Source organism: Pygoscelis adeliae, unplaced genomic scaffold, assembly GCF_000699105.1.
Source record: "Pygoscelis adeliae isolate BGI_AS28 unplaced genomic scaffold, ASM69910v1 Scaffold659, whole genome shotgun sequence".
NCBI lineage: Eukaryota > Metazoa > Chordata > Aves > Sphenisciformes > Spheniscidae > Pygoscelis > Pygoscelis adeliae.
The window spans coordinates 118,662-130,004 of NW_008825546.1; the positions used below are offsets into that span (position 1 = coordinate 118,662).

An 11,343-nucleotide genomic window follows, 5' to 3' on the forward strand; every position below is an offset into this window, starting at 1 on the left:
GCGTTTTCCCACTATGACTGCTGATGGATCTAAATTGGTTTTGCTGATGTGCTTGGTTCCAGTCTGCAGTGTTACTGTTTCTTACATGAATTTCCACAAGCTGGTCATTTCAGAGCAAAAAGTCCTTGATGGACTTCGACGTTTCTGGAGAGTTGACCGGGGAGAGCCATCAATACAGGCTGTGGTTCTCCTGATACGGATTTTCAAAATAGGGTTGTGAAATGTAGGTGGTGTTTTTGGACAGTTCCTTTCTCTTTTCAGCTTTTAATAAGTGTGAGTGCAGTGGTGTCTTTCTCTTAACTATTTTGAAAGGTAGGAATCTTACTTCTTATTTCGCATTTATTTTCTCTCTCTGCTTTTGATACCCAGGAGAACATGTAACTTCAAGGTTTAAAAATGAAGTGGAGCGGATGGGTTTTGATATGAACAATGCCTGGAGGATCTCCAACATCAATGAGAAGTACAAGTAAGTTATGTGGGCTGCTGATTCGCAGCCAAATGGCATCTCAAAACACCAATTTTGTTATAGCACATTACTGGAACTTTTTCCAGGTTCTACAGTTCCTAATAAGGGACAATTAGAATTATGATTTTTTGTTGTTTTATAGAAAAAATCTGCTTTTAAAGTATTATTTAATATTTTATTAGCTGCTACAATTTTTGTAGGCTTAGAAATACCAGATTTTGATATGCTTGCTGGAGGACTTCTTGGAGAATAAGCATTCTAGTGGAAGAAAGGGAAGCCTTAAAGTGAGCAAAGCGTGGAGCTTGATTGAACTTTTTTAGAAGCATTTTTTTATTGTGTCTTACTCTCTAACTTATGACAAAGACTTGTATTAAACAAAAGGTTGGTTTGGAAGAGTTAAGCTTGTAGATCCTGAAAATAAAACACTTTCTGTGGTCCTGAAAGCATAGACAAATGTCCTCTTCTCTAGCTGCTGGAGCAGGGAAGGGTGTTCCTCCATTCACGGCGGGTAGGACAGGGTGTACTGGCCGATCCCTAGTCCGATTGAGAGCAAAACCAGCAGTAACACTTTGTGATGAAACATGTTTCAGTGCTCTGTCTTTGCAGGATAATGACTTGCAGCTGGTAGTTGGTGTCACTGCAAGAAGAGTATCTGTCTTGGTCTCCAAATAGCTAGGGAAGCTAGGGAAGAAAAAATAGCTATCCCTTACATATATAATACTAAAGAAAAGGGGAAAAGCTTTGTAAGTCATATGGAAGCAGAATGACACAAACTACTCCTTTCCTTCTTGTGGCCAGCACTTGAGAAAAGAGCATTTTTTCAGGATGATCGATACATTTTTCTGAATAGAATGGTCTTAGACACGTGTTCATGTCTGTCCTTCTTGTGCAGTAGATGCATCTCTTTAAGGGGATGGACTGGGGATGAACTAGTTTATGATTCAGCAATATATCGCAGTCACTACTGACTGCTTGCACTCATTGCAGTCATGGCTTTATTAGTTAAATTGTGGAGTAGGAGGTGCATCTAGTAGAAGAAAATTCCAGTTAGCCAGTCAAACGTAAGCCAGTGCACTCAGATTCCTGCCTTCAGCGAGGGTTAATTAGCCAATGTACTTTTTCCGTCCGCACTTACACACGTTTTCTGTCTTGAATCCAGTAGCCCAGGGTTGCTCTGCTTCTGTGTTTTGTGACCCAGAAATTCAGTGGCTAATTCTTCAGCGTGGAGAGACGTGGAATTTCTTTTCTGTGGTCCAGTTTATTTCAGCAGCTGGAGTTAAAAATCGCCTACATGCGAATTTCCCGAGAAAACACTAGCTTGAATCTTCTAATTCTGAAATGCATTTAGGCACCTCGATGTTCACAGTGCTTTTTGTATATGTGAAGGAGTTTATCAGCATACAAGGAAACAGGAATTAACACAATGGCAGTTTGCTGAGATGAACAGCTGTCAGGTTGCTTATGCTGTTTATTTGTGTGTGTTGTCTGGGAAGTGTGTAACTGCTCTGTACCACTTACATTCAACCCTTTGCACGGCTTTTTTCACAGGCTCTGTGGTAGTTACCCCCAGGAAATCATAGTTCCCGCCTGGATCACGGATAAAGAGCTAGAGAGTGTGGCAAGCTTTCGGTCCTGGAAGCGTATCCCTGCTGTTGTGTACAGGTGAGGCTCTTGCAGGTGGAACAGCTGTCCCCACGCTGTAAATGGGGTGTTCTAGCAAATAAAAGCTGAAATAAGTTGTAACTGGGAATCTTGGCTTGTAACGAAAGGTGTTCAGGCTCCTCTGGGCCCCAGGTGTCCCCTCACTGAGCCTGACAGACTTTAGCAAAAGTGTTAAAGGTATTTTAAAATAATATTTTTATAATTTATTCAAAGTAGAGGGAGGTCTGGCTTGCATCTTGCTGTATTTTCGCATGTATAACGTGATGTGGAGGGATGCTGCATCCCTGGATCTTTTACAATTAAAAGATCCCTGGAGGCCCAGGACCTGCTAGGGTAGAGTTGGAGAACTAGGCTGGGAAGAGGCAGCAAAACCTGGCACAGTCCCTGCTGCCTGGTGGCGTGGTACCCAAGCTGATCCACCCTGGGACTCTGTCAGGGGTGAGGTCCTGCTGTTCCACTCCAGAAGGATCCCAGAAGTGGCGTAGAGAACAGGACCTCGGAACGAAACACAAACCACCCTAAGGGCTCAGATATTAAACAAGGATGACAAGGAACCCCTCGCGTGAGAAAACGTTCAGACCTGTATTTAACTGATAGCAAAGTATGACCTGTTAGCTTGGGGTCTTTGTCTCTACATTTGCTACCTGTATATATATTGTTTTATACCTATTCAAAACTCCAAGAATGTGTGATACAGCAGTACGTATTGGCCTTTGTCAAGCCATAAATGAGGTTAAGACAGACTTACTACACATTCACTCCGAGTAGGAATAATGGCTTGTATCTTTTAATTCCAAACACATGTTGCAGGAGCACTCGGCATTTGCATCTCCTGCAAGTCATTCCTAGGGCAGTCATCTCAGTTAAGATTGGTTTTATTTTCTTTAATGTGAAAATGAAAAAATGTAAGATGAAGACGTCAACACAGCTGAAGAAATTATAAATGGCACCTCTGGCTAGGTACTCCTTTGGTTTTTCTCTAATTCTTATCTGGCTAATGCTCAGACTGCAGTATAAACAAGGACAAATACCAAAATTATTTAAGGGAGATGTAAAACTCAAATTACAAAAGAATGTACGTGTTAGCTCTATCTACATATTTTAGATAGTTTTAATCAGACAGTCTCTTCCTTAGATTGGGTCCAGCAATTCTTCATGACAAATTGCTTTTCTGAGATAACTGGGTTTTGGCAGCTGCTTTAGTAAGAAATATGTTTCAGCATCTGTTTTTTTTCCAAATATTCTGGAACCTATCATTTAATACCTTGGCCACTTTCCTGGTGTAGTTATCCTCCCATAAATATTTAAAATCTCTTTAAAAAAATCAGATGACAAAGGGATCAAAAAGATAATGAATAATGATAATGCCATTAAGTCTGCCTAGCCGCCCATTCCTTCTGAACAGGCAGAAAGGAAAAGCTGTTCTCTGAGTGGCAAGCTGAATTTAGAGAGCAGTAAAGTTGACAAATTCGTATGGCCTGGGTCGGAGGAGCAAGTGTGTAAGTGTTAAGAGTAGGCCACAAAGCATTATTTACCTAGCTTAAGAGCTCTTCTTCTACGAAAGGAGAACAAACTGCCTTGTGGCAGCAGACCATTATCTTTCAATCCTCCTGTCTTTTCTCCTTTTTCTTCCAAATAATAAAGGGGTTAGCATAGTCTCTTTCTGAATGTTAAGGAATTGCTCCATCCTCTGTTCAGCTCTGTGAGGGGGAAAAAATGCTTTCCAGCATATGCTAATTTTTTAAGACTTAAGGTATTTTATTATTATGGTAGTACATACAAGTATGTATATTATATGTACAAAATACATATATATGTATATTATATGTACAAAAGAGAATAGTGTAATTTATATATGGCTTTGTGTTCAACTTTGAACACTGCATTTCAGGCCACTTTGTGCCTTTTATGCAGTTGTCACCTCACCTGCAAGCCGACTTAACACGGGGAAGCGTCCCTCCTCCTTTCATCGCTCTGCAGGAGAAGGAAACCTCCTTCTTTGCAGTCTTGGGTACAGCTCGCGTTATGGGGGATTTATGGGAGGGTGATTTAAATGGTCGAAAGACCTCATAGATGGAAATTGTTTAATCCCTGGCATTCAATTTTCTGCAGTTCTGATGACACTATGTATGTTAAATTACCACAGTTTTTCATCTGTAATCTTAAAATCAGTGGGAGAAAAATTTTTCTCTTTTTTGATTTCTTTTTTTCCTTATCTTGACATTTAGTAATAGATTTTTCAAGACATCCAGTTCATCATTCTGCGCTCTAATAGAACTCACATCAGCTAGTGGTTGATGATCTGTATGATTGGAAATCCATGTATAGTTTTCTCTCTATATATGTTGCCATAAAAATAGTTTTTTTTTTTTTTACTTTGGAGGAGTAATGGGCAAAAGCTCATTCAGCTTTTTTTTATCTGTTGAAGATGATTTTGGGACTATTAGTTCCACTATTGAGCACGTTTAAAAAAATCTGCTCTTTTTGCTTTTCCTCAGGAGGAAAAAAAGTAATAATGATGTTTTAAAATTAGTCCAATAATTTATCTCAGATACTGAACACTGGGACAGAGAGAGACCAGAGACACAGACACTTGGCAACAAAAACCTCATTGTCTGTTCTCGTAAAGCGTTCAAGGGCTATGACAGTATGCACAGGCTGAAAAGCTGAGCGGGCTGAATTCAGAGGCGAGCTTCAAAAATACCCAGTTGAGATTGAACTGTCAGGAGCGTTGCTTCTATTTTATGATCAGATTTCTAGAAAAATCTCACACCCAGCTTCTGCAGTTTTTCTCCGTGTTTACAATTTTTTAAAATCTAGGCATGTATTTATGTAGATAAATCTGGGCTGTAACATGGTTTTTGTAGCTTATCTGTTTTGGTCCCCGAAAAGCAATGTTAGGGAGAAGCCTTTTTGGGTTTTGTGGAAAGACAAAGGGAGGACTTCACACATTACATAAACAGTGCCCTCAACTCACGAGAACCTACTTGGAAATTAGCTGTGTTGAAGGTGTCTTTTTGTCTCGCCCACTGCTGAAGGTGGTTACCCATGCAGGCGGCATTTCTGCCAGCACAGGAAGCCAAGGCAAACAGAAAATTGCCATGTACCATACTTGCCGAATTATATTCGTGAATTGCAGCGATGATTTCCCCCCCCCAGTTGCAAGTACTGGTAGTTAAGAAATACTGTGGAGGGAGCTATTCAGACCTTCATTAGTCCTCCCTGTCTTTGTAGTTACAAGGACTTGGTGGATTTATTGTTGTGCTCAAAAGGTTGCTTGAACACAAGGAAGATTAAGCATGTGCAGAGGTGTACCGTACATCATACGGTTATACAATGCTTTATAAGGGCTTTATAGTTATCTCATGGTGATTTACTATTTCGTTTCTGTAGGGAGGCTGCATGTTGCTTTGTCTCTAGAGGGTTAGGAAATTTGCAGTGGAGGGTTTGCTTTAATTTTTTTAAAGTCTTTTCTTGGTGACTGAGGTCTGAGTGACACCATGTTATCCCCAGCTCTATCTCTGGGGACCTCGGAATCACACTTAAACTATTTGCTCTTTTTTGTTCCCATGGCCAGTCCGGCTGGAATGAGTGTGATTCCTCAGACCTCCAACATGACCGTAAATAGAATTGTTTGCTGATTTCTGCTGGTACATCTGAACATTGCATATTTGTGCAGGCCTAGGAGTGGTAGGGCTTCACAGCTATCAAGGAACTCAACTTTTGGCCTAATGATTCTTTATTATTTCTGGTATAAATGGCAGGCAAGAACCTGGAGATGAAAATAGAACTGTTTGTGAACCTATGAAAATGATTCCGCAGGCAGGTAGTAATGAAATCTGGGAGAACATACGGAAAAATAAATGAGCTTATCTGAGTGTTTAAAATAGATTTCTTACACGTATAATGATGTTTTATTTTCCTTTGTTATTTGTGCAAGCGTAGTGGGGAAGTAGGTGGCCTTTCAGTGATTGGCACCTATTTTTTGCTGAACTAATTTGATATCAATAGAGCTGTTTCTTGAAGGCTACTCATTTCAGCAGAAATGCATTTTCCTTTGCGTGCAGTCGGCTGGCACCTGGTGTAAGTGCTGTGGCGTTCGGATTGCTTTTCCTTTGGTTCGGTTAATGCAGGGTGTCAGTTGCTTCCTCTCAGTGAAGGAATTGTATATGAAACGATTACAAGAGAGCTATGAAAAATACTTAAATAGGTTGTGATATGGTATTTTAATAATTCTAAGTTTTTGCAACAGGGAGCTTTAACCCGATGTAAGTGTTGCCTTTGAATGAGTAGCACGAGGCAGTCGCTGCCGCCTACTGCTGTGCCCCGCAGCGACACTGCAGAGGTGGTGCTGCTCAGCACCAGACGGGGGCTTGACAGCTCTGACGACAAATTATAAACCAGCTTGTCACACCTCCATAAACATTTATTAGAGTGGTGAGAGGGAAAAAAGTTAAGATTTATGGATTTGGGTGGGCTTTCTTCCTGTTCAGGGCTCTCCAAGTCAACTGTTTACATTTGCTTAAAGATTCGGCTAACCCTCGCCATTCTGTGCAGTTGCCTTATTAGAGGGAATTAAACAACTCCTGGTTGACATGAAGCTGAGATGGCCAGTTTGTTTGCAGGAGTAAAAGAAAATCCTTTGCTGCATCGTAACATATAGGAACTGTAATTGGCATGTGCATACTTTATAAATATGGGGTTCTGGTGGGACTCCGGAGCAAGAACGGCATTGCCTAGAGGCACCTTTGCTTAAAGGGGTGCGTATCTGCAGGCCGTTTAAATAGAGAAGAGCAGTGTGTGGATAAATGGTAGGATATTTCAGATGGGACATGAGGCAGGGAGTAAATATTCCTAGGTGTGCCATTCCTCAGCATCGTTGACTCGCCACGCGGCCTGAGAGAAGTTGTGTCTCTTCTCTGCTTTGGCCACTCCACCTGCAGCTCTTCGTACGGACAGCTGGGCTTCCCTTCCTGCCTGAGGTCCTCTGGGTTCAGGGTGGTGCTAGTGAAGGTCAGGGAGAACGTTGTTAATGCCAGATGTAAACACTTTGGTGAATGGGGAATTACATTTCTGGTGGCAGCAGTGGGATGTGCCAGCATGGAGGCAGTAAGTGAAATTACAGTGATAATATGTTTCGGTACTCTTTTTTTATAATAGATTATAGGGGAGAGTTTTAAAATCTTTTTCACAGTACGTTTGCAATGGTTGGATACACTTTAATTATTTAAAATCTGTTCTTTATGTGTACTACAAGAAGCTAGGTCAAATTTAAGAAAATACTAACTCTTCAGACATTTAAAAGAAAAAAACAAACCAGATTTTTTTTTTTTTTAATGTCACTCCCCAGAAGAAGATAGCTATGTTCAAGTTAGGTCATTCTTCAGTTATCTCCCTGGCATTTTTTTTTTTTGTTGATAGACTCATCTCTGTACTCCATTTGCCAGTCCCCTGAAGTTTTATCAGTGTATAGAGTGCTTGCAATTTATATCACATTTTAGAAGAAAAATATTCTGTTAATAAACAATATTTCCTTTTTCAGTGCTACTTAGGTGTCTGTAGCAAAATTTACTTGCTTGTAGACTTTATTTACCAGCCTGGCACCACACTGGTGCTTACATGTAAGAGCTACTGTTGCTTTTCATCAGCTCCTTGGTGCTCTTCTGCTAGACACGGTTGGTGCTTGAGAGGCAGCAGATGAAACACTGCCCAAAGAGGGTCAGGAAAAGGGATGGAGAAGACCCACGTGTAGAGGAGAAGAAGCTGAAAAGGGGATGGCACAGCCGCTCCTTTCCAACAGACGCCGATACCAAACTTCAGAATGAGTAGAACTACAGATGTTTAGCATCCTGAGATGCGAGAGGCTCTTCTCCTTTTAGCTAGTGAAACAATACCTAGAATACACTGGCTTCTAGATACGGTTCTGCAGTGTTCAAGGACCACCTCCTGTGATTCACGGGTGATGCCTTTCTAGAAATGGATACCATCGATGTACAGGAGTAAGGTTTTGGGTTACCATTAGACATGGTCAGACAGAAGGCGTGCCAGATTCTGCCAGTATTTCCTACCAAAACGGTTAACATTCTTCAGATTTAAGTAGTGGTATGTTGTGATTTTAAAAATCTCATCAAAAAGTGAATCTGTGATTTTACTCCTGCCTTCTAGCTTTAAAATCAGCATAAGTTAAATTGAACTTTCCTATTTACTCTGGTGTTACAGCCGTAGACCTGACTCTCCAGCAGGTGTTGAGTACCTCTTTAATGCCTCATCTGCTGTTCCAAAATGTTCCCCAGCTTTCACTGGCCAACAGGCAACGATATTGAGCGAGAAGATGCTTTGTTTTCTCTTCCTGACCTTGGCTTTGACTTTCACCTTTCAGTGACCGTGTGGTCACAGTCAGCATTTTGAAGGGAAGCACTTGGAATACGTTGCCGCTGAATCACAGGTTGAGGATAACTGCTGGACGATAGAGAGGTCCCCGACAGGAATTAAACTACTGGAGTAAACCATTTAATTTTTCATGCCCTCTGTTTGTCATCCTGGTTCTTCAAGTTATGCACCACTGTTCTTTTTATTCTTTTCTTTTTCAGGCACCAGAGCAATGGAGCAGTTATTTCCCGCTGTGGACAACCTGAGGTCAGTTGGTGGGGCTGGAGGAATGCAGATGATGAACACCTTGTCCAGTCTGTAGCCAAAGCCTGTGCCTCAGATTCGAGGTCCAACGGTAACAAATTAATGAATGGAAATTGTTCCAGAGATTTCTCCAATGGAGGGGACCTTTCTGATGTGGAATTTGGTAAGTTTGTCACTGTTCCTTTTCTGTAAAGGGCAGAGCTTTATGTAAAAGCTTGATCTCTTACATGTACTGTAGCAGATTCAGTCCTTTGGATTTAATCAGGCATTCTCCAATTTCTCTATGTGCAACGCATATGCATTGTGGGACTTGAGTGAATCTTTGTTGTAAGCAATGTCAGAAGCATCCCTTCAGTTATTCTTCAGTTGCGTACCCTCTTCCCCAGATTCCTCCATCTCTAATGCTTCAGGAGCAGAGAGTTTGGCAATACAGCCTCAGAAGCTTTTGATCTTAGACGCACGATCTTACGCAGCAGCTGTGGCGAACAGAGCCAAAGGTGGAGGCTGTGAGTGCCCAGGTAAGCGGTGGTTCTTCTCAGTTTTCTGTTAGGTTAATCAAAAGGATTTGCTCAAGTATAATTACACTGATGTACTTCAGTACTGCATATTTAACAGACTGGGTGGATGCAAGTGCTATTCATCTATATGGAAGTTCTGGATCGTTGCAGCTATCACACAGCCCTTCAAAAGGACAGCTTTAGCTGTAATTAAGTCTGTTTCTTAGAGCACAAAACCAGCTGGTAACAGTCATCAGTAAATGCTGAACTGTGTGGAATATGCTCATTAGCTTTCCCCTGCTGAGTCAAATATATAAACCAGAGCGAGACAAAGGTGTCCAGTGTGCTAATGTCTAAAAAAAACCTGGACAAACTTGTAAAAATCCACTAACTGTAGAGGATGATAATATGCTAGAATGGTTGTGCAGAAGACAACTTTTCAGCAATTTTTCTAAAGCTGAAAGATTTTTCAGCATTTATGTCATAACCCAGAGCAACTGAAATCCTGATTCATCTTGCATTTGTTACACATTTGCAATTATCACTTTCTGTGTTCTTTGGCACTTGTAAATTTGTTGGTATTGTAAACAAGATATTATTTTATGGTCACTCTTGGATATGAATGCAGCCCGTTAAAATTCCGTGGGTGGAGAGTCTAGAAAAAAGTCCCGGACAGAAAAACTGTAGATAAGATAACAAAAGCTGTTTTGACCATATACTCTTGTTTTGGTCTTTGCTGCAATAGCTGCACTTTGATATGTAGCCACCAGTAAGAAAAGATGAATTTTCCATTTAACACCTCAAAACTATTAAATAACTCCTCATCACCTCATCAAAGAGTAACATTTCAAAACAGAAAAGCAGAGTATACAAGAAGGTTAATTTTCTTCCTATATATTGGTTCTTGAATTCTTTGTAGAAAATTTCCAAACAGCTTGTCACCTTCAATAACTTTGACCTGCATTAAGTGCTTCCTTTTTGCTGATGAGTTTTCTCCAGGTATTGCCAAGTTTGCTTCGCTCTCTCTGTATAAAAATTTCCGTTATGCTATGCTTTATTTATAACATAATTCAGTAAAAAGACAAAAAAAAAGCTTAAATTGTCTGATACTGTCAGTCGCTTCTGGCTGGAGTTACATAGTCTATCACTAACAGGATGTTCTGGTTTGGGTCAGAATTTGTTGGGCTTTTAACAGTTAAGAAATCAAATGATATAAAAGATGCTCTTTTAAGAGACTGCTGCATTTTCCTGTGCGAGCACTCCATATCCCATATTCTGAATCCTGATTATTTTTTTCTCTGTTGTAGAAAAGGTCATTTTAGCTATCACGTCATCATTTTTGTGCGGGTAGAAGCATCAGGACAGAGGAAAGCTAAATCCAGGAAAGACTATCGAATTGGTATTTTTCTGCATCTTCTTAGGTGCTCCCTCTGCCTGGTGGACCCTGCCTGTACAGATACTGCCTCCCTGGCAGAGCAGAGTTGCATGAGCACATCCCATAGCAGCACTGGAAGGCAGGCTCAGTAATTCCATCCATCTTCTGTCTTCCTGAGCTTTGAGTATTTCTCACGTGTGTGATGCTTGTTCCTCATAATAGAAAAACTCAGAATAAAGCAGTAAATGAAGTAACCTTCCAGCCTGTTTGAGTGGTTAGGAAAAGAAATCTATAACTTGTATAAAAATATACATGAGTTCACCAAATTTAAGAACATCCCTAACTTACCAGTCAAATATTGTTTATGCTTTGCAGTATCTTAGGATGTTTCTCAGTCTTTTTAAAAACATCCTATAACCTTGAGCACAGCAATATCGCTATTCCCGAAGGTTTGTGCTCTGCTCTTTGCAATGTGAAGTGAAACATTGAAAATAAATACGCAAACCCTTTGCTAACTCTTTCCTGTTTTGCTGTGCTGTGTTGCAATGTCTGGAATACCTACCGAACTTCAAGTACTAGTTTCTCCTTACAGAACGTTCGTAAACAGATTATTTCATCTGCCCACAGCAACAGTGGTTTCTTTTTATGAAAAAGCTTCTTTTAGAAATTAAACTTAGTGTAGTTTTTAGTTTCTTCCCTCTTTCTTGTTT

At 40.5% G+C, this 11,343-nt stretch overlaps 1 protein-coding gene across 1 annotated transcript in view; it reads left to right on the forward strand.

The window, feature by feature from the left end:
* The window catches only part of MTMR3 (myotubularin related protein 3), an 82,344-nt gene that overhangs the window by 52,502 nt on the left and 18,499 nt on the right, over positions 1-11,343 (forward strand). The window contains exons 8-11 of the mRNA XM_009332031.1: positions 370-466; positions 2,015-2,128; positions 8,719-8,924; positions 9,148-9,277. Of these exons, the coding sequence (XP_009330306.1) occupies positions 370-466; positions 2,015-2,128; positions 8,719-8,924; positions 9,148-9,277 (547 nt within the window). The remainder of the gene's footprint in view (positions 1-369; positions 467-2,014; positions 2,129-8,718; positions 8,925-9,147; positions 9,278-11,343) is intronic.